At 46.9% G+C, this 24,426-nt stretch overlaps 1 protein-coding gene across 6 annotated transcripts; it reads left to right on the top strand.

The window, feature by feature from the left end:
- Nucleotides 1–835: 835 nt before the first annotated feature.
- LOC145361150 (uncharacterized) lies at nucleotides 836–23,920 on the top strand. 6 transcript variants are annotated; one of them, XM_080216768.1, is made up of 7 exons: nucleotides 836–1,327; nucleotides 4,551–5,114; nucleotides 8,421–8,582; nucleotides 13,684–13,900; nucleotides 14,926–15,041; nucleotides 19,309–19,424; nucleotides 23,393–23,920. In XM_080216768.1, the coding sequence occupies exons 2-7, from the start codon at nucleotides 4,602–4,604 to the stop codon at nucleotides 23,598–23,600; spliced, it is 1,332 nt and encodes a 443-aa protein (XP_080072894.1). In that variant the 5' UTR covers nucleotides 836–1,327; nucleotides 4,551–4,601; the 3' UTR covers nucleotides 23,601–23,920. The 6 variants fall into 6 exon arrangements, with proteins under 6 accessions (XP_080072894.1, XP_080072893.1, XP_080072898.1 ...); XM_080216767.1 differs by lacking the exon at nucleotides 836–1,327 and adding an exon at nucleotides 2,799–3,113; XM_080216770.1 differs by lacking the exon at nucleotides 836–1,327 and having other exon boundaries at nucleotides 4,397–5,114; nucleotides 23,224–23,512.
- Nucleotides 23,921–24,426: the final 506 nt, after the last annotated feature.

Here is a 24,426-nt window from a genome sequence, read left to right as displayed (position 1 = left end):
ACGGCCGCCGTCGCGCGCTGGGGCAGGGGGCAGGAGGGGCAGCTCCCGGCATGTACCACGCGGTGTGGTGGAACAGGGGGGGTGGAAGGGTCTCGGCCCGCGGCGTCGGTTTCCTCCCCTCCCCGCTCTTTCCATCTCCAGGCCTCCTCCTCAAGCCTGTCTCTGCCCCGAGGGGGCCAGGTCTCCAGGTCGCCCCTCAGTCTCGGTCATGCCAGGCGGGGTATGGTGCGATCGGCGGTGGGGGGACATAATCCATTGCCCCTCCCCCCTCACTGCCCTTTTTCCACCTCCAGGCCGCCCCTCAGTGTCAGCCACTGAGGCGGAGGGCGGGGTCACTGCGCGTGGGGAAGGGTCTCCAGGCCAGCCGTAAGTGTTGGTCACCGGGTAGGGGGCGGGGTCAGAAGGGCGGGGGGTGGGTCACTGCGCGGGGGGGGGCGGTGTCTTAAAGCCGCCCCTCATTGTCATTGGCTGGGGCTGGTCGCCAAGCCACCTTTTAGTGTTGGTCACTGGGGCGGGAGCGGGGTCACTGAGCGGGGGGGGCGGGGTCTTAAAGCTGCCCCTCATTGTGAGTAACTGGGGCGGGGTCACAAAGCCGCCTGTCAGTGTCGGTCACTGGGGCGGGAGCGGTGTCATTGAGCGGGGGGCGGGGTCTCCAAGCCGCCCTTCATTGTCAGTTACTGCGGCGGGGGCGGGATCTCCAAGCCGAGTGTCGGTCACTGGGGCGGGAGCGGCGTCATTGAGCGGGGGCGGGGTCTCCAAGCCGCCTCTCATTGTCAGTTACGGGGCGGGGTCTCCAAGTCGCTTCTCATCGTCAGTTAGGGGGCGGGGTCTCCAAGCAGCCCAGAAGTGTTCGTGACTCGGGCCGGTGGGGGCTTGGGTACCATCTGGGCTCAGTCCCGATTCCAAATCTCAGCAGGCGTTCAGCAGGAGGCAATGGCAGTACGAACTGGAGAGAACAGTAACACTCGGGTTGGACTAAGATCATAGGAGCAGCATTAGGCCACTCGGCCCATCGAGTCCACAGAGCCAATCAATCATGGCTGATTTTTTTTCTCTCATCCCCATTCTCCTGCCGTTTCTCCATAACCCCTGGTCCTCTTATTAATCAAGAACCTATCTATTCCTGTTTTAAAGACACCCGATGACCTGGCCTCCACAGCCTTCTGCGGCAAAGAGTTCCACAGATTCACCCACTCTCTGGCTGAAGAAATGCTTCATCATCTCTGTTTTAAAGGATTTCCCTTGAGTTGTGCCATGTGCTTCTAGTTTTTCCTACGAGTGGAAGTATCCTCTCCACATCCCCTCGATCCAGGCCTGGCAGTATCCTGTAAGTTTCAATAAGTTCCCCCCCGCTCATCCTTCTAAACTCCAAGTACAGACTCAGAGTTCTCAACCGATCCTCATACGACAAGCTCTTCATCCCAGACATAATGTTTGTGAACCTCCTCTGGACCCGTCCAAGGCCAGCACATCCTTCCTTAGATATGGGGCCCAAAACTGCTCACAATACTCCAAGTGGGGTCTGACCACAGCCTTATACAGCCTCACAAGTACATCCCTCCTCTTGTATTTTAGCCCTCTTGATATTACGCCTTCCTAACTGCTGACTAAACGTGCATGTTAACCTTAACAGAATCTTGAACAATGACTCCCAAGGCCCTTTGTGTTTCTGATTCCCCAAGCATTTTCCCATTCAGAAAATACTCTTTGCATCCATTCCTCCTTCCAAAGTGCATAACCTCACACTTTTCCGCATTGTATTCCATCTGCCACTTCTTTGCCCACTCTCCTAATCTGTCCAAGTTCTTCTGCAGCCCCCTGGGGGCTTCTTCAATACTATCTGTCCCTCTACATATCTTTATACCATCTGCAAACTCAACAACAGTGCCTTCAGTTCCTTCTGCCAAATTGTCAATGAGTGAGTGCGAGTTTTTCCCTGCACAGAGCAGATTGGTTGAGTCAGATTGCTGCAATTGACTTTGACTCACTGATATTCCCCACACATGCTTCACATTCCATACATTTCACCTCCATGGTCCTAGTTATTCTCAACAGCTGGAAAGATGAGCCCCAAAATTAACCTGTAAACAGCACCAAAATTAACCTGAAAAAAGCCCCCAAGAATGAACTTGAAAACAGCATCCAAAATTAACCTGAAATCAGCCCCAAAAACAGACATTCTCAGCCTCCCCACTCAGAATTCAGCCCTGAGCAGACCCCTGGACAGAGAGCCCCAGGCAAAGCCCTGGCCAGACCTGGGCAGAGACCCCTGGACCGAACCCTGAGCAGAGAGTCCTAGCCAAAGCCCTTGGTGCAGATCCCTAGGCAAAGACCCTGGGCAAAGCCTTGAGCAGAGACCCCCGGGCTGACCTCTGAGCAGAGACCCCTGGGCAGCGCCCTGAATAGAGACCCCTGAGCAGAGCCTTCAATGCAGAGCCCTGAGCAGAGACCCCTGGGTTGAGCCCTCAGCAGAGACGCCTCGGCAGATCCTGAGGCAGACCGGCCCAGTCTTTGGACTCCATCCCAGCAATCAGACCTCAGATGGATGGATCTGCTCCTCACTTCCCACATTGTTGGTTTTTATTTCACGTTTATGATTTTTTTCAAACATGAAACTGGAAACTGCTGCATAATCTCAACAGGGTCAGGTCGCACTTGCAGAGAGAGAGAGAGGAGTTAATGTTTCAATCCCAATATGATTCTTCTTCCAGACACAGATTTCAAAATTAATATTTTTCTCTAATCTTCCTCTCTCTCTCTCTTCCCACTTTCTCAATCACACAAATTCTCCCTCTTTCCCTATCGCCCCACTGCTTTCTCCCTCTCCATCTGCCTGGAATTTTCTATCCCTTCTTGCAGACAGGATCTTCTGGTCCCTGGTGTGTTTCCCAGCAGTGGGAGAGGATTCTTTGGGAAATCTAATGGACAGTGACGGTACCAGAAGATCCTGCTGTCAGAGATGGCAAGCCACTTTCAGCGCTGCAAAAACACATGACATTTGGAGTGGCATAGTGGTTAACACGGCTGCCTTACAGCACCAAGGACCTGGCTTAAATTCCAGCCTCGGACCACTGAGTGGAGTTTGCACCTGTGTCTGTGTGGCTTTCCTCCTGGTATGCTGGTTTTCTCTCACACTCCAAAGTTGGTTATGTTGATTGGCTATGCTAAATTGATGCTTAGTGTCAGTGGGATTAGTAGGGTAAATACGTGGAGTTCCAGGATAGGGCCTGGGTGGGATTGTTGTTGGCGCAGACTTGATGGGCCAAGTGGCCTCTTTCTGCACTGTAGGAATTCTATGCCGCAGGGGAGCACGGAGAATCCCTCCTTCTATCTCTCCCTGTTCCTTTTTCGACTCTCGAGTTTAATCACCAGTTGGCTCTCCCCGTCAAAGTGTCTTGTCATCTGGGATTAAGGCGACTTTAAAAAATATCTGCTAATCTTAAAAAATACTGTGGATGCCGGAATCTGAGACAAAAACAGAAAATGCTGGAAAGTCTCAGCAGGTCTGACAGCATCTGCAGAGAGAGAATAGAGCTGACATTTCGAGTCTGGATGACCCTGCGTCAGAGCTAAAGACAAAGAAAACAGAATGAGATTTATACTGTGAGGGGTGCAATGACAGACAGATGTCATTCACAAAAAGAGAGGGAATGTAAATGTTGATGGTCATGGTTGAGAAGGGGGCTGATAGCGGCCGTTAAAAGATCAGATTGTATAAATGGCAGAACAAAGGTAAACAGAGTGTCAAAGGACAACCTGAGACATGTAACAAAGCCTGAGTGAGGATGGGAGGGAACAAGATAGAAAACAAGATATTTTAAAAAATAGAAGAAATGTAAATAATATAATAACATATAAAATAATGAAAATAAGGAGCTTTATCTACCTTGGCCTTTTTCTCTTTGATTCTCTGTCCCTTGTCATTTCCGTTGTCTTTTCTTGCCTGTCTCTCTCCATAACTCTCCCACTCCATTTTATTGTTTCTCTTGTGCAGTCTCTCCTTGCTTCTTTACTGATTGTGCCCTCTGTCACTGGCCAGTTGTCTCATTCCTCCATGTCTCTGTTTTGTCTCACCTTGTTCAGTTGTCCCCCATCCCCAACACCACCCTCTTCATTGTCTCTGACTGTGCGTCCATCTCCTGGTAACTCTCTCTCTCTCTCTCTTTGTCTCTATCTCTTTCTTCCAGTCTTTGTGTATCTGTCTGTCTCTCTCTCTCTCTCTGTGTCTCACTCTCTTTCTCTTTCAGATTCTCTCCCCTCCTCCACTGGTTACACTGTCAGGTCCTGAAAATCCAGCAGTTCCTGCTCAGTCATTTATTTTTGTTTCTTTGAAAATTGATCCTGAAAGAATGAGAGTCTGAGGGTGTGTTTACTGGATTGGAGGAGAATTGTGCAAGATGCTGTGGGTGTGAGATTAGATGATCCCTGGGTTTGAGGATATGACTCTGCTGCTGCCTCAAGGGTTTCACATTCTTCAAGTTCCAGCAGCGATTGGGACTGAACATTTATTAAAGCCATTTTACTCACCGAATATTTCTTTCCTTCTCAAGAGCTAAAGCTCCCTCCTTGGAGACACCAGCAACACTTCAGCCTTACCCAAGATGGATTCCCAGAGTGGATCAATGGATAGTGGTGTGTCAGGGTCAAGCGGTGGGACTTTGGCTGTCAGCAAGTCCCAGCTGGAAGATTCTGGAGTGGAACTCTCGAGCACTGAGGCCGGCTGCACTTTGATCCCATGCTCCAAACAAGACCAATCTGCGTTCTCCCACACTGTCAGTCTGTGGCAAATTCCACAGGTTTCCATGTCAACACCTTTGGCACAGCATCAGTCAGAGCTGCAGGTGGGCCGAGGCCCAGAGGTGGGTATCCTGAACAGACCGCTCCCTCCACTGGACCCAGTACCCCAGAGAACATTGTCACGGAACCAGAGAGAAGCAGTTCGACCCTGGGAGGCTATGCCTGATGGAGTGGGCCATCGGCACTCACTCCTGTCTTTCAAACCCTTGGCCCAGTCACAGCCCGTGCTCTCTAGCTGCGGCAAGGGGACAGTGCCAGGCACTTGCTGCACCCTTCGGAGGAGCTCAGTCACCAACAGCATGAATGGCCGCCTGGAGGTGAGTACCAGACTGACCATGTTTGAATAGTGACATGACTGGACCAGCAGACAGTGTCACTCAGTGGGCACAGAGGGTGCTGAGACTTGGTGTGAACAGGCAGCAGAGTTTGAGGGGTGAACTGAAATTTCCAGAGTGTGGAAGGTGGAGAGTTGAGTTTGGAGGTTTTGGATTAGCAATAGCAACCAGAAAGGAATGGATTGAAGTAATCTGAGGAAGAGACTGCCAATGATCTAGATCTGGTTTTAGTAAGTGGCTATTAAACCAGTTACTGTGTCAGAGTTTAGAAAACAGACTGTGTGGAGATTGCTGTTTGACATAATATCAAACATGACAGTAAATTGTGTAGCTGGCAGATTAAGGACGTGAGAGTGCCCAGGACTGGGTGAGAGAAGAAGGAATTTCTCTCAATCCTTGGCTGAGATCCATGCTTTCTTTCAAACCTAAGCAGTGAAGTACTTTGTTGAATGAACGGAAAAAAAAAGAACTTAAATTTCTATAGCACCTTTCACAGCTTCAGAATGTTCCTACACATTAAACACTTATAAACATTTGAGTGCTGTCTTTGTATAATGTTAGCAAGTGTGAGGTTTTCCACTTTGGCAGAAATAATAGTCGGAGGGATTACTATTTAAAGGGCGAAAAGCTGCAGCATGCTACAGTGCAGAGGGACCTGGGGGTCTTTGTGCACGAGTCGCAAAAACCCAGTCTGCAGGTGCAGCAGGTGACCAAGAAGGCGAATGGAATGTTGGCCTTTATAGCGAGGGGGATAGAATATAAAAGTAGGGAGGCCTTGCTGCAACCGTACAGGGTACTGGTGAGGCCGCAGCTGGAGTACTGTGTGCAGTTTTGGTCGCCACTCTTGCACAAGGATATTTTGGCTTTGGAGGGAGTGCGGAGGAGGTTCACTGGGCTGATACCGGAGATGAGGGGGTTGGACTATGAAGAGAGACTAAATAGACTGCGTCTGTATTCGTTGGAGTTTAGAAGGATGAGGGGGGATCTTATAGAGACATATAAGATAATGAAAGGGATGGATAGGGTAGAGGTGGAGAGATTCTTCCTGCTTAGAAAGGATAGCAGGACTCGAGGGCACAGCCTCAAGATAAGACGGGGGCAGTTTAGATCGGAGTTGAGGAGGAACTTCTTCACTCAAAGGGTGGTGAATCTCTGGAATTCTCTGCCCGTTGAAGTGGTGGAGGCTACCTCGCTAAATATATTTAAGTCACGGGTAGATAGGTTTTTGATAGACAAGGGAATTAAGGGTTATGGGGAGAAAGCGGGAAAGTGGAACTGATCCACTTCAGATCAGCCATGATCTTATTGAATGGTGGGGCAGGCTTGAAAGGCTAGATGGCCTACTCCTGCTCCTATTTCTTAGGTTCTTATGTTGTTGGAATGAAGAAATGCAGCAGCCATTTTTGCACAGCAAGGTCCCACAAACAACAATGTGGTAATGACACGAAAATCTATTTTTGTGTTGATGATTGAGGAAAACATATTAGCCCCAGGATAACTTCCCTACTCTTCAAAATCATGCAGAGACTTATCAGACCAGTCTGTCATCTCCCTCACTCCCCAACAGCCCTTTCATTGTCCGAGAGGCACTCTCTGTTGCAGCCTATTCTTCTAGCACTCTTTTCCTGGTGCCTGGAGTTAGCTAGCTGGTCATCCCTGATGCCCAATCAAGCCTCTGAACGCAAAGAGCTCTATCTCCATGTCCCAGCAGTCTGGAATATTCTGGAATGTTATGTGATCCCAACTTGTACGGTTCAGGATCCAGAGGAATTACAGGAGACATCTCAGGAATTGGCACCTTGTGTATCAGAATGGCTACATAAACCCTTCATGATTACAATCTATTCACTCTCTGACTACAGTTTCAACTGTCACTCTTGTTTGTGTGCTCAGAAACTTGCAGTGTCAGTGTGGATCAGCTTGAGAGTCTGCATTTACATCGATGTGTGAGTGTGTGTTTGTGTCACTTTCTACAGCCATATTAGAGATATGAGAATTGTTAAAGTCAGCACGGTGGCACGGTAGTTTCCTCTGGGCGCTCTGGTTTCCTTCCACATTTCGAAGCTGTGCAGATTAGGTGGATTGGCCACAGTAAAATTGCCCCTTTGTGTCCCAAGATGTGTACATGGATTAGCTATGGAAAATGTGTGGGATGACAGGAATAGAGTAAGATATTCTGTCAGAAAGTTGGTGCAAACTCGATCATCCCAGTGGCGTCTGTCTGCACTGATGGGATTCTATGATTTATTTTTACTACTTGCATTGAACTGTCTGCTTCAACACAACTGGGTGGTTTACTCAACTATTTCAGAGGGTTGTTAAGAATGGGAGTGGAATCACATGGAGGTGAGATCAAGTATCTGTTAATTGTGTAGTAATTGAGTGTCGAGTTATGTTCAGATGGTGGGCAGCAACTGGGCAGTCACTTGGGATAGAACTATTGAATCGGATTGAAACAGTAATTGTTGGGTTGGGGGTGCATGTTTGTAATGTAAAATGTTTTCAGTGTGTAAAAGCCTCAATATATCTGAGCGGGAAACAAATAGAAAGGCATTAAGGGATTTGGGGAGAGTGCAGGAACATGGTGTTGAGATAGGGGATCAGCCGCCATCAATATTGAATGGCGGAGCAGGCTCGAAGGACCTCCTTGTGCTCCTATTTTCTCTGTTCTCATGTTATGCTCCTGTTCTATTCCTGGCTTCCTGGAGCAGTTGAGTGAAGACAGCAGATTTCTGTCCCGAAAGGACATGATTGAACCACCTGGATTTTGAGAGCAATCCAATTGTTTCGATGTCACTATTATTGATATCAATTTCTAATTCGGGATGTATTTAAGTGACTGAATTTAAATTCTCCAGCTGCCTGGAGGCAGATCTCTGAATCATTTGCCCTCTCGGTGGATTCCTGCTGCACTAATATAACTGTGCTAATTATCATCGTTGTATCGTGAGTGTCTGTGAGAGATGTGGCAATGTGCAGCGCCTCTCTGAATCCTCCACACCCTCTAACACCTCCTTATTCAATGCCAAAGCTTCCAGTGTGGAATGTTGCCAAAATTTGGTTTCCGTTGCCAGCTCCGAGCTGAGTTTGAGTTATTGTTTTGTGAATGCATAACTAACTACCTGTGGCTTTTAAGGTTCAGTTTTAATGGGAATCTGAGTTGAGTCATTTAACACCACTCCTTGGTTTGAGAGACTGGAATCGAGTTCACCTCAGTGCCGCCTTTTTTGTGCTGTCGACCAGCTGGAACTGGTTCCCCTGTGACTTTCTGCATCTTGTGTGTCTCAGGAGAAATGGGAAGCATCGGGCCTGAAGCCTCCAGGTTTGAAGTATCTGGAGCAGGTATGTCGCTTGTTGGACAGGATTGCTGATCTTCAGGAAAGGAATTCACGGCTGAAACAGGACAAGCTACAGTTGGAAGAGCAGATAAGAAAAAAAGAAAAGCAACAGGTATGATTAAAAAGGGGTCCATGGCATCAGTCTTCCTACAGGGTCATGAGTATGTTTCCCTCTCCACACACATGGGCAACAAGCCCCACCATCAGGGGCCACTGGCACCCTTCCCCACTTCTACCCTGGAGGTATAAGGGAACCATAATCGGCATCCCAGGGTGACTGACACTTTAATTCCCCACCACCAAGGTGAACAGTACACTCCCAGGGGCCACTGACCCTTTTCTCCCTTCTCTAAGGTTCACTGCCCCAGCAGCCCCCACCCCTCCCCCCCCAGGTCAGTGACTTTCTTCTTCCACAGTACCAGGTTAAAGTCTAACAGGTTTATTTGGTCACTAACACCACTAGCTTTCGGACCACTGCTCCTTCGTCAGGTGAGTGGGCATTCTGTTCACAAACAGGGCATACAAAGACACAAACTCATGCCTCGGAATATCCTTTCCTGCAGTGTATCAGGTGGACAACGTTGGCCGAGTTGCACGAGTACGTACCATGTATCTAGTGAATAGTGTTCTCATGTGAGATGATGGCATCTGTGTCGATGATCCGGCACATCTTGCAGAGGTTGCTGTGGCAGGGTTATGCAGTGACGTGGTCACTGTTCTCTGAAGGCTGGGTAGTTTGCTGCAAATAATGGTCTGTTTGAGGTTGTGCAGTTGTTTGAAGGCAAGAAGTGGGGATGGCCTTGGCAACATGTTCATCAAGGTGGATAACGAAGGAGGTGAAGGAAAGTGTTAAATTAAAAGCGGAGGCGTTTAGAGTAGCTAAGAGTAGTGGGCGAGAAGAGGATTGGGAGAGGTTTAAATGTCAACAAAGATTGACAAAGAAGTTGATAAAGAAGGGTAGGAGAAACTATGAAGCTGGGCTAGCGCTTAATATAAAAAAGGATAGCAAGAGTTTTTATAAATATATAAAAAGGAAGAGGCTGGCTGGGTGAACGTTGGACCCTTAGAGGATGAGAAGGGGGACTTAGTGGTAGGGGATGGGGATATGGCTGAGGTCTTGAATAACTTTTTTGTTTCGGTCTTCACGGAGGAGGACGTGAATAATTTGCCGGGTGTTAGCGATGGAAAGGTGGTAGGACTGGAGGGTCTCAATGACATTACTGTTACTAGAGAGGCGGTGCTCGACAGACTGGAGGGGCTGATTGTGGACAAGTCCCCAGGACCGGATGGAATGCATCCGAGGGTCCTGAAAGAAATGGCGGAGGTGATAGTGAATGCCCTGGTGGTTATTTTCCAGACGTCGCTGGATTCCGGGGAAGTGCCGGAAGATTGGAAAACGGCTAATGTTACACCGTTGTTTAAGAAGGGTGCCAGGCAAAAGGCAGGGAATTATAGGCTGGTTAGTTTAACGTCTGTTGTAGGTAAAATGTTAGAATCCGTCATCAAGGAGGAAATAGCGAGGCATCTTGAGGGGAATTGCTTGATAGAGCAGACGCAGCACGGTTTCGTTAAAGGGAAGTCATGTCTGACAAATTTACTGGAGTTCTATGAGGATGTGTCTAGGGCAGTGGATAGAGGAGAGCCGGTGGATGTGGTCTTTCTTGATTTTCAGAAGGCGTTTGACAAGGTACCTCACAAGAGGTTATTGCAGAAGGTCAGGGGACATGGAGTTGGGGGTAGGGTGTTAGCGTGGATAGAGGATTGGTTGTCAAATAGGAGGCAGAGAGTTGGGGTCAATGGGTGCTGTTCGGATTGGCGGTCGGTGACTAGTGGAGTGCCCCAGGGGTCGGTGCTGGGGCCTCAGCTATTTACCATTTATATAGATGATCTGGAGGAGGGAACCGAGTGTATGGTATCGAAATTTGCTGATGACACCAAGATTGGTGGAACGGCAAATTGTGCGGAGGGTGTGGAGAGTCTTCAGAAGGATCTAGATGGGCTGGGCGAATGGGCCAGGAAATGGCAAATGGAATTTAATGTTGGCAAGTGCGAGGTGGTCCACTTTGGTAGGAATAATGGTAGGAAGGATTATTACTTACGTGGCGAAAAACTGCAGCAGGCGACGGTGCAGAGGGATCTCGGGGTCCTTGTGCATGAGTCGCAAAAACCCAGCTTGCAGGTGCAGCAGGTGGTCAGGAAGGCGAATGGGATGCTGGCCTTCATAGCGAGGGGGATTGAGTATCAAAGTAGGGAGGTCTTGCTGCGGCTGTATAGGGCATTGGTGAGGCCGCAGCTGGAGTACTGTGTGCAGTTTTGGTCGCCGTACTTACGCAAGGATATTTTGGCCTTGGAGGGAGTGCAGAGGAGGTTTACTCGGCTGATGCCGGAGTTGAGGGGGTTGAGAGGCTGAATAAACTAGGCTTGTACTCGTTAGAGTTTAGAAGAATGAGGGGAGATCTCATTGAGACGTATAAGATGATGAATGGGATGGATAGGATAGAGGTGGAGAGAGTCTTCCCGCTCAGAAAGGACAGTAGGACTAGGGGGTACAGCCTCAAGATAAAGGGGGGGCGGTTTAGAACGGAGTTGAGGAGGAATTTCTTCACTCAAAGGGTGGTGAATCTCTGGAATTCTCTGCCCGTTGAAGTGGTGGATGCTACCTCGCTAAATATTTTTAAGAAGCGGGTTGATGGGTTTTTGATAAGAGAGGGGATTAAGGGTTATGGGGAGAGGGTGGGAATGTGGAACTGAGCCACGACAGATCAGCCATGATCTTATTGAATGGCGGGGCAGGCTCAAAGGGCTAGATGGCCTACTCCTGCTCCTATTTCTTATGTTCTTATATCTTCATCAATGATACGTTGAAGGCTTCGGAGGAGATGTAGGTTCTCAGCTCCGGGGAAGCACTGGACGACGAACGGTACTCTGTCCACCGTGTCCCGTGTTAGTCTTCTTAGGAGGTCAGTGCAGTTTTTCGCTGTGGCATGTCGGAACTGTTGATCGATAAGTGGGCATCTTTCAGCGTCTGAGGGTGTCTGTTGCGATCCTCCTCATCTGAGCAGATCCTGTGTATGCAGAAGGCTTGTCCTGAGGGAAAGGCCTCTTTAACTTGTTTAGGGTGGAAGCTGAAGAAGTGGAACATCGTGAGGTTATCTGTGGGGTTGCGGTACAATGCGATGCTGAGGTGACCGTCCTTAATGGAGATGCATGTGTCCAAGAATACAACCGATTCCAGGGAGGAGTCTATGGTGAGTCTGATGGTGGGGTGGAACTTGTTGATGTCAACATGTCATTGTTTCAGTGATTGTTCACCATGAGTCCAAAGGAAGAAAATGCCATTGATGTATCTATGTATAGCATCAGTTGAAGGTCCTGTGCGGTGAAGAAATCTTGTTCAAACCTGTGCATGAAGATGTTGGCATATTGAGGTGCGAATTTGGTCTCCATGGCTGTTCCGTGTGTCTCGATGAAGAACTGGTTGTTGAAGGTGAAGACATTGTGGTCCAGGACGAAGCAGATGAGTTGTAAAATTGCATCTGGAAACTGGCAGTTGTCAGCGTCCACCCCACTATCAGGCTCACCATGGACTACTCTCCGGAATCGGTTGCATTCTTTGATACATGAGGTGACCATTAAGGATGGTCACCTCAGCACCTCACTGCACTGCAACCCCATGGATTACCTCAAGATGCTCCACTTCTCCAGCTTCCACTCTAAACACATTAAAGAAGCCATCCCCGACGACAAGCCGTCTGTATACAAAGGACCTGCTCAGATGAGGAGGATCGCAACAGGCACCTCCGGACGCTGAAAGATGCCCTCATAAGAACAGGATATGGCGCTCAACTCATCGATGGACAGTTCTGACGTGACATAGCAAAAACCGTGCAGACCTCCTTAGAAAACAAACACAGGACACGGTGGGACAGAGTATCCTTCGTCGTCCAGTACTTCCTCGGAGTGGAGAAGCTATGACATCTCCTCCGGAACCTTCAACATATCATTGATGAAGACAAACATCTCGCCAAGGCCATCCCCACATCTCCACTTCTTGCCTTCAAACAACTGCACAACAGACTGCTCAAACAGACCATTGTCAGCAGCAAACTACCCAGCCTTCAGGAGAACAGTGACCACGATACCACACAATCCTGCCACAGCAACCTCTGCAAGATGTGCTGGATCATTGACACGGATGCCATCATCTCACACAAGAATAATATCCACCAGGTACATGATACATACTCTTGCAACTTGGCCAACGTTGTCTATCTGATACACTGCAGGAAAAGATGTCCTGAGGAATGGTACATTGGGGAGACCATGCAGTCGCTACAACAACGGATGAATGAACGCCGCTCAACAATCACCAGGCAAGAGTGTTCTCTTCGTGTTGGGGAATGCTTCAGTGGTCATGGGCGTTGAGCCTCTGATCTTCGGGTAAGCGTTCTCCAAGGTGGCCTTCACGACACATGACACCGCAGAGTCGCTCAGCAGAGTCTGATAGCCAAGTTCCGCACACATGAGGGATCTTGGGTTCATGTCACACGATTTGTAACCCCCATCACTTGCCTGGACTTGCAAAACCTCACTAACTGTCCTATCTGGAGACAATACACATCTCTTTAACTTGTGCTTAATGCTCTCTCCACTCACATTGTCTGTACCTTTAAGACTTGATTAGCTGTAAAAATACACATTCCAATCATTATTCAGTAAATTGAGTTGTGTCTTTGTATACCCTGTTTGTGAACAGAACTCCCACTTACCTGACGAAGGAGCAGCACTCCGAAAGCTGGTGGTGTTTGCAACCAAATAAACCTGTTGGACTTTAACCTGGTGTTGTGAGATTTCTTACTTTGTTTACCCCAGTCCAACGCAGGCATCTGCACATCATCTCTTCCCCCACCCCATGGAAGTCATTGCTGGCAGCTGCTGAGGCCTGTGTGTGCTCTCTAATCTGAGCCAGTGATTGAGTTATGTTGAACCCGCTCAGAGTTCTCTCGCCGTCAGCAACCCCTGCCAGACTCTCACAAACATGACACTGAGTCAGAATGCTCACGTGAGCTGATTTTACATTCCTCTTCTGGGTAGTAATTAATCACATCAGACAAGTGTAAAAGGAATGTGTTTAACAGGTTTTGTTCTGAGGTTAACTGTGTTTCTGCTTGACAATATGGAAGTAGCCATAACCTTTTTTTTCTGTTGTGTAGGAGCTCTTTAAACATTATTGTTCCTGTGGTTCAGCAACTTTGTTTCTGAGAGATCTCAGTCTGCATGGGCACAAGGATTCTCCGCATCTCTCTCACAATTCCACAACCCCTTCCCAATGTCCGCCACATCACCACCTGGAACATTCTGAGCAATATTCCCACATCTTCTTCCAAAAAAGATGGGCATCAGACTCGGGCAATTTGTATGAGGCAAATGGTGAGATGGTCAATGTGTGAAGATTATTGAATTCTCCTCACGGTCAGTTTTCGAATGAGGATTAGCTAGCAATTAGCATTGAAAATAAACAGGTTTGGTAATGATGATGATAAAAGCAAAATACTGTGCATGCTGGACATCTGAGATAACAAAATGCTCAAACATTCAGCATCTCTGGCAGTGTCTGTGGAGAACAAAAGCCCATACAGACTCAAAACATCAATTCTGTTTCTTTCTCCCTCTCTCTCTTTCCACAGATGCTGCTTGAACTGCTGGGTTTTTCCAGCATTGTCTGCATTTGTTGGTATTGGGGACAGTTGGCTAGGAGTTTAGGGCAAAGATGGACAGAAGCACAGGGGTTAGTGGGTATGGTGACAGGGCCAGGGATTGGAGAGGAGGGAGGGGGCAGTGGGGGGGGCATTGGGGGGTCAGCGGAAGAGGGAGTAGGAGCTCACAGAAGGCCACACAGATCAATGGGGGTGGATGGCAGGTGGCAGGAACGGAGGAGTTCCAGGATGTGGGAATTGTGTTGGGAGGTTGAGGGTATTGGAAGTGTCAGGGATAAAGTTGTAAATTTTCCAGGAGGTGCTAAGGTGCCAGCTGTGGCTCAATGGACACTTTCACCCAGATCCTGTTCTGAAAATTATGAGTTTAACTTTCACTCTAGAGATTTAAATATAAAATCACTCCCAGTGGAATGCTGAGTGAGTGCCGCACTGTCAGAGGGTCAGTACTGAGTGAGTGCCGCACTATCAGAGGGTCAGTACTGAGGGAGTGTCACACTGTGAGAGGGTCAGTGCTCAGGAGTGCTGTATTAATGGTGGTGTCTTTCTGAGATGTGTCTGCTTCCAAGGTGTATGAGGAAACTGAATTTGAAAGTTTGGAGATTTGGTGTGAGTGACATTCACTTGACATCTTGTCAAAGAGAATGTGTGAATTAGATTCTGCACAGAACAGAGAGACTCTACATTTCATCTGCAATCATTCTTTGATCTCCTGCTTTTGTCATGTTCTTCCTGTTACAGGAGGCAGCACATTCCACCTCAATGAAGGTCATTCCTGGCAATATGGGAGTCAGGATCATCTATCCAGCCGGGTTCGTAGAAAAACCTTTCAGAACAAAACTGCACCAGTTATCAAGGTAATTGTGTTACTGATCCCATGTACAGAGTGATTGCGCATTCTTTGGTCATTCAGCCCATCTTGAGTGTGCTGTTAAGTAGTCCACCAGCTGCTGCCTCCTTTATTCCCTGTGGATCATTTTACACTATCATTTCTCAGTTCCCACTCCTCATTTATCTGATGTTGCAGTCTGTGTCTCAAAATCCAATATGGTGATAAGTTTTCTGTGTGGCTATTCCTCTGGATCTTCCTCTGGATCTTTCACTCTTCCAATAATTATTCTGTCATTGTGTCTTTGACACTTATTTTTCCCTTCACAACTTCGCCAAATGTTAAAATGCAAAGAAACATAGACACATAGAAGATAGAAGCAGAAGGAGGCCATCTGGCACTTGGAGCCTGCTCCGCCATTCATTAAGGTCATGGATGATCGTCCAACTCAATAGCCTTATCCTGCTTTTTACCCATAACCTTTGTCCAAAACCTTTGATCATGACCTTTGATCATAACCTTTTTGCCCCAAGTGCTATATCCAGCTGCCTCTTGAATGCATTCACTGTTTTGGCATCAACTACTTCCTGTGGTAATGAATTTCACAGGCTCACCACTCTCTGGGTAAAAAAATGGCTCCTCATTTCAGTCAAAATGGTTTACCCTGAATCCTCAGATTGTGACCCCTGGTTCTGGACTCCCCCACCATCAGGAACATCCTCCCTGCACCTATCATGTCTCGGCCTGTTAGAATTTTATAAGTCTTTATGAGATCCTCCTCATTCGTCTGAACTCCAGCGAAATCAATCCTAACCTAGTCAATCTTTCCTCACATATTAGTCCCGCCATCCCCGGAATCAGCCTGGTAAGCCGAGTTAAATTTTAATACCTGATTAAATTTCCCATTTCACTTTCTGTGTTTTACATTCTCTTTGCCTCTGTATTTCTTTACTCTCCTATCTCCATGAAGGGAATAGATGAGGGATGAGAACATAAGAACTAGGAGCAGGACGAGGCCATCTGGCCCCTCGGGCCTGCGCTGCCACTTAGTAAGATCATGGCTGATCTTTTCATGGACTCAGCTCCACTTACCCATCCACCCACCATAACCCCTAATTCCTTTACTCTTCAAAAATGTATCTATCCTTCCCTTAAAAACATTCAATGAGGTAGCATCAACTCTTCACTGGGCAGGGAATTCCACAGATTCACAACCCTTTGTGTGAAGAAGTTCCTCCTCATCTCAGTCCTAAATCTGCTCTCCTTTATTTTGAAGTTGTGCCCTCTAGTTCTAGTTTCATCCGCCAGTGGAAACAACTTCCCTCCTTCTCTCTTATCTATTCCCTTCATAATCATATATGTTTCTCGAGGATCTCCCCTCATTCTTCTGAATTCCAATGAGTATAGCCCCAGTCTATTCAGTCTCTCCTCATAAGCCAACCCTCTCAACTCCAGAATCAATTTAGTGAATCTCCTCTGCACCGTCTCCAGTGCCAGTATATCCCTTCTCAAGTAAGGAGACCAAAACTGGACACAGTGCTCCTGGTGTGGCCTTACCAGCACCTTATACAGCTGCAACATAACTTCGCTGTTTTTAAACTCCATCCCTCTAGCAATGAAGCAATGAAAATTCTATTTGCCTTCTTAATTTGATAAGGTTCACCATGGTAGGCTTCTGCAGAAAATGCAGATGTATGGGATTGGGGGTGATCTAGGTAATTGGATCAGGAATTGGCTAGCAGATAGGAGACAGAGGGTGGTGGTTGATGGTAAATATTCGTCATGGAGTTCGGTTACGAGTGGTGTGCCTCAGGGATCTGTTTTGGGGCCACTGCTGTTTGTAATTTTTATTAATGATCTGGATGAGGGTATAGTTGGGTGGATTAGTAAGTTTGCTGATGACACCAAAGTCGGAGGTGTGGTAGATTGTGAGGAAGGGTGTCATAGTTTGCAGGGTGACTTAGAAAGGTTGCAGAGCTGGACCGCGAGGTGGCGGATGGAGTTTAATGTGGAGAAGTGTGAGGTAATTCATTTCGGTAGGAATAACAGATGTGTTGAGTATAGGGCTAACGGGAGGACTTTGAATAGTGTGGAGGAGCAGAGGGATCTAGGTGTATGTGTACATAGATCCCTGAAAGTTGGGAATCAAGTAGATAAGGTTGTTAAGAAGGCATACGGTGTCTTGGCGTTTATTGGTAGGGGGATTGAATTTAGGAGTCGCAGCGTCATGATGCAACTGTACACAACTCTGGTGCGGCCGCACTTGGAGTATTGTGTGCAGTTCTGGTCCCCACGTTACAGGAAGGATGTAGAGGCTTTGGAGAGGGTGCAGAGGAGGTTTACTAGGATGTTGCCTGGTATGGAGGGGAGATCCTATGAGGAGAGACTGAGGGATTTGGGGTTGTTTTCGCTGGAAAGAAGGCGGCTAAGAGGGGACCTTATTGAAACATATAAGATGATTAGAGGTTTAGACAGGGTGGATAGTGATAGCCTTTTTCCTAGGATGGAGAAAGCTAGCACGAGGGGGCATGGCTTTAAATTAAGGGGGGGTAATTATAGGACTGATGTCAGGGGTAGGTTCTTTACCCAGAGGGTGGTGAGGGACTGGAATGCCCTGCCAGCTGCAGTTGTAAATGCGCCTAGTTTGGGGGCGTTTAAGAGATCTGTGGATAGGTTTATGGACGAAATGGGATTGGTTTAGATTAGTGGGTTAGTGTTGTTTTTTTTTAAAAAGCTGGTCGGCGCAACATCGTGGGCCAAAGGGCCTGTTCTGCGCTGTAATGTTCTAATGTTCTAATGTTCTAATTACCTGCTGCACCTGCAAACCAACTGCTTGAGATTTCTGCACAAGGGCACCCAGGTCCCTCTGCACAGCAGCATGCTGTAATTTTTTACCATTTAAATAATAGTCCATTTTGTTGTTGTTGTTCCTACCAAAATGGATGCCTCCCATTTACCAACGTTGTGCTCCATCTGCCAGACCCTTGCCCATTTACTTAGACTATCTATATCCCTTTGCAGACTTTCAGCGTCCTCAGCACACTTTGCTCCGCTACTCATCTTAGTGTCATCTGCGAATTTTGGCACACTACACTTAGTCCCCAACTCCAAATCAGCTATGTAAATCGTAAACAATTGCGGTCCCAACACTGATCCCTGAGGCACATTACCAGTCACCGATCACCAACCAGAAAAATACACATTTACCCCCACTCTTTGCTTTCTGTTTGTTAACTAATCCTCTATCCATGCTAATACATTAGCCATAACACCATGCACCTTTATCTTATGCAGCAGTCTTTGGTGCAGCACCTTGTCAAATGCCTTCTGAAAATCCAGATACACCACATCCATAGGTTCTCCATTGTCCACTACACATATAATGTTCTCAAATAATTTCACCAAATTACTCAAACATGACCAGCCCTTCATGAACCCATGCTGCATCTTCCCAATGGGACAATTTCAGAGACTCACAGAAACTCTACAGTGCAGAAAAAGGCCATTTGGCCCATCGAGTCTGCACCGACCACAATCCGACCCAGGCCCTATCCCCATTTATATCCAGATGTCTCGCTATTTCTTCTACACAGATTTCTTCTATCTACACATCTTTTTCCAGACTCATCATCCACCAAGTCCTGCTCTTTGGTGAATACTGATGCAAAATACTCATTTAATACCTTGCCCATTTCCTCTGGCTCCACGCATAGATTCCCTCCCCTGCCCTTGAGTGGGCCAACCGTCTCCCTGGCTACCCTCTTGCTCTTTATATCTGTATAAAAAGCCTTGGGAATTCCCTTAATCCTGCTGGCCCATGCTTTTTCATGACCCCTTTTAGCACTTCTTACTCCTTGCTTCAGTTTCTTTCTACTTTCCTTGCATTCCACACTCGCTTTTGCCCCCAGTCTGCATCCATCCTGTCTACCATTGATCACAATCCCCAGTATTTATTCCTGTGCTTGCAGCTGCACCATTTACACAAACAGGAAAATAACAGAGATTCTGGGTCCCTTTGCCCATATGCCATCAATCTTAAAAGATATCCCTTCCCTCCCAAACACTTTACCCTCTGGATCTCATCTATCCCTCCACTAAGTAATCCCTTTCATTGTAGATAGTTCTGAAAATGACAGCTGATCAAATGCTGCATGGAAACACAAATGCAACCCTGTGCTGGGATTGTTTCAACAGCACATTGCAATCATAAGCCCACCTCTCTCAACTCTTCATCCTGAAGTAATAACTTGAAGCCTGCATTGAGTGAAGTCCAAATGTCTCATTGATTGTTTCAGAAGCAGCAGCCTCACTGGGATGGAGTCTGGGATGTGCTGCACCGCTTAACCAGGAAGTCCAGGAAAAGAGGCAGCTTTGTGACCAAGTTTAAAGAGTCAACTCATCAGAATCCCCGGTAAAATGTTAACAAAACACCGATACAGATTTACAGAATGTAAATGCTCAGTAGGCACTGTGGAAATCCAAGTAGAGTTGGGATCCGGGATTAATGAGCTTTCACCACCGCAAAGAAGAACTTTAAGGCAATGCTTGTGGGGTTATTTTTTTCCCCCTTTGTGGGGATGCTGAATAAAGACAACCATTTGCAGGAAACTGCAGCAGGCGACGGTGCAGAGGGACCTCGGGGTCCTTGTGCATGAGTCGCAAAAACCCAGCCTGCAGGTGCAGCAGGTGGTCAGGAAGGCGAATGGGATGCTGGCCTTCATAGCGAGGGGGATTGAATATAAAAGTAGGGAGGTCTTGCTGCAGCTGTATAGGGCATTGGTGAGGCCGCAGCTGGAGTACTGTGTGCAGTTTTGGGCGCCGCACCTGCGCAAGGATATTTTGGCCTTGGAGGGAGTGCAGAGGAGGTTTACTAGGCTGATACCGGAGTTGAGGGGGTTGAGCTATGAGGAGAGGCTGAATAAACTAGGCTTGTACTCATTAGAGTTTAGAAGAATGAGGGGAGATCTCATTGAGACGTATAAGATGATGAATGGGATGGATAGGATAGAGGTGGAAAGACTCTTCCCGCTCAAAAAAGACAGTAGGACTAGGGGGCACAGCCTCAAGATAAAGGGGGGGCGGTTCAGAACGGAGTTGAGGAGGAACTTCTTCACTCAAAGGGTGGTGAATCTCTGGAATTCTCTGCCCGTTGAAGTGGTGGAGGCTGCCTCGCTAAATATTTTTAAGAAGCGGGTTGATGGGTTTTTGATAAGAGAAGGGATTAAGGGTTATGGGGAGAGGGCGGGAAAGTGGAACTGAGCCACGACAGATCAGCCATGATCTTATTGAATGGCGGGGCAGGCTCGAAGGGCCAGATGGCCTACTCCTGCTCCTATTTCTTATGTTCTTATGTTCTTATAACTATGTAAGACAGTGATCAGAATTAGCAGAAGAAAAAGGTATTACATGGGTTAAGGTGAGTATTGCCTGATAAGAAGAGGGAAGCAGCAGGGAGAGGGGGAATCTGCTCCACACTGAGATTGTATTCTCCTCCTTGCTGGCAGTGAATGTGCATCTATTCGAGGGTGTATGAACCCCACAGTCACTGTGTGGGATTTTCCCTTTAAGGGCAACATAGCAGAAGAGGGTCACCTGGCTTGAGGGACCAATTGAGATGAAAGTGGGTGATCGCCCCAATGGGTGGAGCCCTCACTTGGGCAGAAGACCAGGTAGGGACCAGGGCCTGTGTTCTGTGTTCCTTATTAAAGACATTTTGTGTTCTGGCAAAGTCTGTAAATGTGCTTCATTATAGGATGGTCCAGAACTCTATCTTTGTGACTTGCTATCAAGGCTGCTAATGCCCAGAGTCTTCTGACACACTGGGAGACACTGCCAGAGATTTGTTAAATAGAAGAAGGGAAGACTTGCTTTTGTGACATTGGACCGAAGGATAAATATTGACACCAGTACATTTGGGAGAGCGTGCCCGCTGTTCGAGTCATAGAGGTTTACAGCATGGAAACAGGCCCTTCGGCCCAACTTGTCCATGCCACCTTTTTTTTAAAACCCCTAAGCTAATCCCAATTGCCCGCATTTGGCCCATATCCCTCTATACCCATTGTAACCATGTAACTATCTAAATGCTTTTTAAAAGACAAAATTGTACCCGCCTCTACTACTGCCTCTGGCAGCTTGTTCCAGACAATCACTACCCTTTGTGTGAAAAAATTGTCCCTCTGGACACTCTTGTATCTTTCCCCTCTCACCTTAAATATATGCCCTCATGTTTTAGACTCCCCAACCTTTGGGAAAAGATATTGACGATCTGGCTGATCTATGCCTCTCATTTTACAGACCTCTATAAAGTCACCCCTCAGACTCCTGCGCTCCAGAGGAAAAAGTCCCAGTCTATCCAGCCTCTCCTCATAACTCACCTACCTTTTTGGTGACCCCTTCAAAAAACTCAATTAAATTTGTGATTTTCCACTCAAAAAGCCATGCTGACTTCCCAAATCAGTCCTTGTGTCTCTAAATGCCTGTAGCTCCTGTTTCTCAAAATACTTTCCAATAATTTACCCACCGCAGATTTGAGGCTCACTGGCCTGTAGTTCCCAGGCTTTTCCCTGCAGCCCTTGTTAAACAAAGGTACTTCACCTGTGACTATCGATAATTCAAATACCTTGGCTCGGAGACCCGCAATTTCCTCTCTAGCCTCCCACAGTGTCCTGGGACATACTTCATGAGGTCTTGGGGATTTATCTACCTTGATGCACTTTAAGACTTCTAGCACCTTCTTCTCTGTAATATGTACACTCCTCAAGATATCAACATTCATCTCCCTAACTTCCCTAACATCCATGCTTTTCTCATCAGTGAATACTGATGAGAAATATTCATTTAGGATCTCATCCATCTCTTGTTGATCCGCACATAGATGACCTTGTTGATCCTTAAGAGGTCTTATTCTCTCCCTTTATGTATTTATTGAAGCTCTTTGGATTCTCCTTTGCCTTATCTGCCAAAACAATCTTCTTCAAGTGATGCCATTGGAGCTTTTAGCTTGGGTGACCCTGTATTCATAACAATGTGACTTGTTAAAAAAGAAGCAGCCATTCCATTGCAACTCCTCCTCAACCCTAACAACCTTTTCTCTTCTCAGACTACTGCTTGGCCTCAGTGTCCAGAGAGGAGAGGAGGAGGCTTTGGCTTCAGTATCCAGAGAGGAGAGGAGAGGAGGAGGCTTTGACCTCAGTGTCGAAACAGAAGAGGAGAAGGCTTTTTAGAGTTGAATATGAATCCCTGTTGCTGGGATAGAATGCTGGCAGAACAGGGCTGGGTGAAGCACTCTAGATTTTCACTAGCGACTAAACTGTCGCTCTGTAATGTGGTGAGGAGATTATAATTCCAAAGTGAAGAATGAAAATTAATTATGGCCTGTTCTTTCTTTTTCACCTGATGTATTGGAGCCTCGGAGAGGAAGGTGAACTCTCAGTGAGATGGCTCCTCAATCCGGGTAGTAAATAGGAGTGGGAATGGAGAAGGAGGGATGCAGCCATTGAGCAAGGAGGAAACGGGCAGCAGCGAATTCTATGGATACACTTGGCTGAAGCCCGAGAAACTGTGGTTGTATCGTGAAAGCCCGAGCTTGCTGTTCCAGGAAAGTTGTTGAAATGATCTATTCACATTGTTCCATTAATCAGACTGTCTGTGTATTCAACTCACTTAAACAATAAATGTCTTCATTGCACAGAGACACTGCAAAAAAGAGTTGATAAACTGCTCAGATCCACTCAGGAGCATGGAGCTCTACCTGTTAACTCCTTCTCACCCAACCACTTCACTCCTACCTGCCTCCTCTATTCAATGACTTCCCTGCTGTCTCTCTGATTAAGCAAGTCACTGTCTCTTCAGTCTTTCCTGATAAATAATCATCATGAGTTCTGGTATACTTCTTGTGAATGTCTCGCGATGTGTTTTATAATTGTAATGTGGGGATGCCGGTGTTGGACTGGGGTAAAAACACAGTAAGATGTCTCACCTAACGAACGGGCAGCGCTCTGAAAGCTAGTGGCTTTTGCGACCAAGTAAACCTGTTGGACTTTAACCTGGTATTGTGAGACTTCTTACTGTGTTTTATAATTGTACACAATACTCCAGGTGTGCTTGAACCAAGGTTCAATGCAAGTTCAACATCAACCATCATTTTCTAGAACTTGAAACTATACATTCTAAAATCCACCCTAACTAAACAATTGATGATCTTTTGGTAGGAGAAATTCAACAACCTGTTCTGGTCCCTCCATGTGAATGCTACAGTTAAGAAAGCCAACCAACGCCTCTACTTTCTCAGAAGACTGAGGAAATTTGGCATGTCAGTTACGACTCTTACCAACTTTTACTGATGCATCATAGAAAGCATTCTTCCTGGTTATATCACAGCTTGGTATGGCTCCTGCTCTGCCCAAGACCACAAGAAAGTGCAAAAAGTCATGAATGTAGCCCAATGCATCACTCAAACCACGTCTCATCCATTGACTCTATCAACACTTCCTGCTGCCTCGGAAAAGCAGCCAGCATAATCAAGGACCCCATGCATCCCAGACACTCTACCACCTTCTTCCATCAGAAAAATGATACAAAAGTCTGAGGACAAGTAGAATTGACTCAAGAAGAGCTTCGTCCCTGCTGTCATCAGACTTTTGAATGGACTTACCTTGCATAAAGTTGATGTTTCTCGACACCCTGGCTATGACTAGAATACTACATTCTGCACTTTCTCCTTTCCTTCTTTATGAACGGTATGCTTTGTCTGTATAATGCACAAGAAACAATACTTTTTACTGTATATTAGTACATGTGACAATAATGAATTAAATCAATAAAAACCTGGAATTAAAAGTTTAATGGTAACAATGAAACGATTGCTGACTGTCAGAAAAACTCACCTGGTTCATTAATGTCCCTTTAGAGAAGGAGATCTGCCGTCCTTATGCGGTCTGGCTTACATGTCACTCCAGACCTGCAGCAATGTTATTGACTTAAAATTCCCTCTGAAGTGGCCGAGCAAGCTACTCAGTTCAGGGCAATGAGAAATGGCTCAGCCAGTGATGCCCACATCCCATGAATGAATTCAAAAAAGGGATAATTTTGTCCCACTATGACCATGTGACTGCCTGATAGAATCCCTCCAGTGCAGAAAAAGCCATTCAGCCCATCATGTCTGCACTGACTCTCTGACAGAGTATTTTACCAAGGCCCTCTCCCCCACCCTATCCTTGTAATCCACACATTTATAATGGCTAATCCCATCTAACCTGCACATCTTGGGAGGAAACACCCAGAGGAAACCCCTGCAGATACATGGAGAATGTGGTGACTAGTGGAGTGCCCCAGGGCTCGGTGCTGGGGCCTCAGCTATTTACCATTTATATAGATGACCTGGAGAAGGGAACCGAGTGTATGGTGTCAAAACT

This window comes from Carcharhinus amblyrhynchos, chromosome 34 (genome assembly GCF_965287045.1).
Source record: "Carcharhinus amblyrhynchos chromosome 34, sCarAmb.v2.hapA, whole genome shotgun sequence".
Classification (NCBI taxonomy): domain Eukaryota; kingdom Metazoa; phylum Chordata; class Chondrichthyes; order Carcharhiniformes; family Carcharhinidae; genus Carcharhinus; species Carcharhinus amblyrhynchos.
This window is presented reverse-complemented; position numbering and strand designations above follow the sequence as displayed.

Bases quoted from the DNA above. Each gene is read 5' to 3' on its own strand.
- LOC145361150 (XM_080216768.1), top strand. From the start codon at position 4,602: ATGGATTCCCAGAGTGGATCAATGGATAGTGGTGTGTCAGGGTCAAGC. The intron at 5,115-8,420 runs GTGAGTACCAGA...TGTGTGTCTCAG, and splicing joins GCATGAATGGCCGCCTGGAG to GAGAAATGGGAAGCATCGGG. The intron at 15,042-19,308 runs GTAATTGTGTTA...TGATTGTTTCAG, and splicing joins AAACTGCACCAGTTATCAAG to AAGCAGCAGCCTCACTGGGA.